Source organism: Bos grunniens, chromosome 13, assembly GCF_055505025.1.
Source record: "Bos grunniens cultivar Pamir isolate PY7600 chromosome 13, Bosgru_T2T1.0, whole genome shotgun sequence".
In the NCBI taxonomy this organism is placed as follows: domain Eukaryota; kingdom Metazoa; phylum Chordata; class Mammalia; order Artiodactyla; family Bovidae; genus Bos; species Bos grunniens.
Window position 1 is genome coordinate 17,632,911 of NC_141177.1, and position 3,089 is coordinate 17,635,999.

Consider the following 3,089-nt stretch of genomic DNA (forward strand, 5'->3'; position numbering starts at 1 on the left):
GGGGAAGGTTTCATAATTAGGCAGTTTTTGAGATGAACCTCAGAGATTAGATAGGCCTTCAAGAAGTGAGATTCTGTCATGGGGGAAAGCATTTCCCTAATTTAGCTGGGAATAGGGTAGATTAAAGCATGGATTAGAAAAGTGTGCTCTTATTATATTAAAATTGTTTTGTTTTTCAAACTGAATATAATATGTAAAGAAATAATGAAAACCAGACTTCCCTGGTGGTCCAGTGGTTAAGAATCCTCCTGCTAGTGTACGGGCCATGGGTTCCATACCTGGTCCGGCAGGATTCTCCATGCTATGAGGCAACTAAGTCCATGCGCCACAACTATTGAAGCCCATGGGCACTAGAGCCCTTGCTCTGCGACAAGAGAAGCCACCACAGGAGAAGCACGAGCACCGCAGCTAGAGAAAGCCCATGCCCAGCAAGAAAGACCCAGCACAGTGAAAAATGAATAAAATGAACATGCTTTTAAAAGATGTTTCTTAAAAGCATTACTGAGAGGGTAAGGAATCTGTTAACCATGGATTAAGAGGGAAGAACATACATATACATGTAGGTGACGTGAATGACATAGGCTGCTAATATTTTGCCAAGAAAGGGCATTTTAATAAAATTCACTTTGCAAAATGCAATGGTTGATTCAATCAAGGATAATGAATGAATGCTAAACCATTGGTTGAAAACTTACTGGGATAATCAGAGCCTCTGAAAATATCACCTTGCAGAAAGATTCACTTTTAACAGAGAAAAACCTGAGGATTATTGCCCTAACCAACTTTTGGAACTTGTTAACAAAGCCCATTATGTGATACATGATGTGATGCACTGAGCCAAGCTCATGTGGTGCTCTTAGATGTTATAACACTTGTATAATGTTCTTCATAACAGTGTTTTCCTTGAATCTAGTGGTAAAGAAACAGTAAACAAGTTCACAGTCTGGACATTTTACACAATGACTGCGTGAACTTTTCTAAATTGTCAACATCATGAAAGAAGTTGGAATTACCTAGTTCTAGATGGGAGGAGCCTAGAAAACACGACAACTAATGTCATCCATCATCTTTAATTGGTATCTCTATCCAGCAACAAAAATTTGTAAATTGCATTGTTGCAACAATTAAACAAATTCAAGTACAGATTGTATGTCAGATATCTTTATATCAGTGTTAAATTTCTTGACATGATTGTGATTAAGTTAGATAATATTCTTGTTCTTGGGAGGTATATGCTGAAATATTTAGGAGTCAAGAGTCTTGCTATCTGTAATTTTCAAACGTTTCCTCAAAAATTTATATGTGCACACATACAGTGTTTGCATATGTCGAAACAAAACAGTTGATAAATTTTGGTGAAGGGTATTTTATTTTGAAATTTCTGAAATAAAAAGTTTGAAGAAAAAGGAAGAAGGAAATTAAGCTACCTTCTATCATCATGGAATGAAACCTTTAAAAGCTTTTTCTTTTTTTTGACTGTGCCTTTCTTTGCAGGATCTTAGTTCCCCTACCAGGGATCGAACCCAAGCCCCAGCAATGAAATTACTGAGTCCTAACTACTGTACCTTCAGGGAACTCCCTTAAAAACTTTTTATTAAGGAAATTTACATCACTTAGTTTCATGAGTTAGCTGCAATAATTAGCATTGCAGTTTTATTTCATCCCTTCACCCCATCAGACCCTGGGCCATTTTGAAGCAGATCTCAGACATAATTTTGTTATTCCTTAAGTTTCATTCTCTTTTTTTTAAAAAAGCAATAAACTAATATACCCTTTTGTACCCCCAAACTCAGTCTCAAGTCATCATCTCCAGTGCAGTCTTATCTCATCTCTCCCCTTTCCCACTCATTAGGTTATCCTGAAACAAATCCAAGACACTGATTGGAGCACTTTTTACAAAAGTTTTTTCACATCTTTATAATCATAGTGTATCTATGTATGTAAACCTCTGCTTGAAATCATTTCAGAAGTACAGCAATATGAGTCTCTTTAAATATTGTTTTTTTTTGTTTTTTTCATTCTAATATAACTGAAATTTCATCAAATTGGCAGATAACATTTTTCTGGAGATCTTATACTCCACTGATCCCAACCTGAATGATGCACGAATGATTTTAAAGAAAATTGAATCCCGTAATCTATACAAGTTTGTGGGTGAGACTCAGCCCATGATACAAAGAATTAAAAAGGTAAGTTGAAAGGTCCTCTGTCCCCACAAGAGGAAACCATACCCATTACAATACCACAGCTGTATTCTAAGTCCTTTATAATTAATACGTTCTCATTTAATCTTCACATCAATCTCTTGAGACGTATCTTGCAGACAAACTGAAGCTTGGGAAAGATTAAATAACTTGCTTACAGAAGCACACTTAGTAACCTAGGATTCAAAGTCAAGTCTCATTTACTCCAAACCTTTACTTTCTCAACTCGGAAGTGAGAGGGGGCCTCGTTTTACCTAGATCCAAAGACCAGAAAATGACTGTAATGGAAAAGGGGCCTCAAAATAAGGCCTCTGCAGGAGCTTCTTTGAGACTCTAAGGACCTGCTTTTTAACTACTTCCTTCTTTCACGGTTTATCACTTTGTCCCAGACAGTGCTTGCCTGCCTGCCTTAGTTCAGTCATTAGTTCTCTCTCCTGCTTGTTGAAGGGTCTTATCTTTGTCAAAAAACCTGTAACACAAGCTATGCTGATAACCACACCCTGCCTCACAATACTGCCTTAGGTCACACTTTACTTCTTCTTGTTTTACTAATAGGTTAATGCCTCATTTTTTTAATGTGAAATTCTGTTATGAAAATCACACTATTGTGATTTGATTAAAAGGTAGCATGGGTATATATTTGTTAGGGAAATCTCTATCTATGTGTCTTGGTAAAGTGCCATTTTTAGAGAAGAACCCTCTTGGTGGCACAAACACTGTAGGATGAAGAACTGGAGTTCTAACATAAGGAGCCTTGTCTTTTCCAGGAAAACTATGAACACCTTCCAAATGAGGTCGCCAGTGCGAAACCCAGTGATGTAGAGCTAGAAGCTGAACTGAAGGCTGAAGATTTGATAGTGGATGTAAGTAGTTAGCTCAATAACA

General features: G+C 37.0%; 1 protein-coding gene across 5 annotated transcripts in view; it reads left to right on the plus strand.

Annotated features, from left to right (window-relative positions):
- The window catches only part of SAMHD1 (SAM and HD domain containing deoxynucleoside triphosphate triphosphohydrolase 1), a 67,375-nt gene that overhangs the window by 39,414 nt on the left and 24,872 nt on the right, over positions 1–3,089 (plus strand). For all 5 annotated transcript variants that reach the window (XM_086331946.1, XM_086331947.1, XM_086331945.1 and 2 more), the window contains exons 12-13: positions 2,053–2,189; positions 2,972–3,067. In XM_086331946.1, the coding sequence (XP_086188072.1) occupies positions 2,053–2,189; positions 2,972–3,067 (233 nt within the window). The remainder of the gene's footprint in view (positions 1–2,052; positions 2,190–2,971; positions 3,068–3,089) is intronic.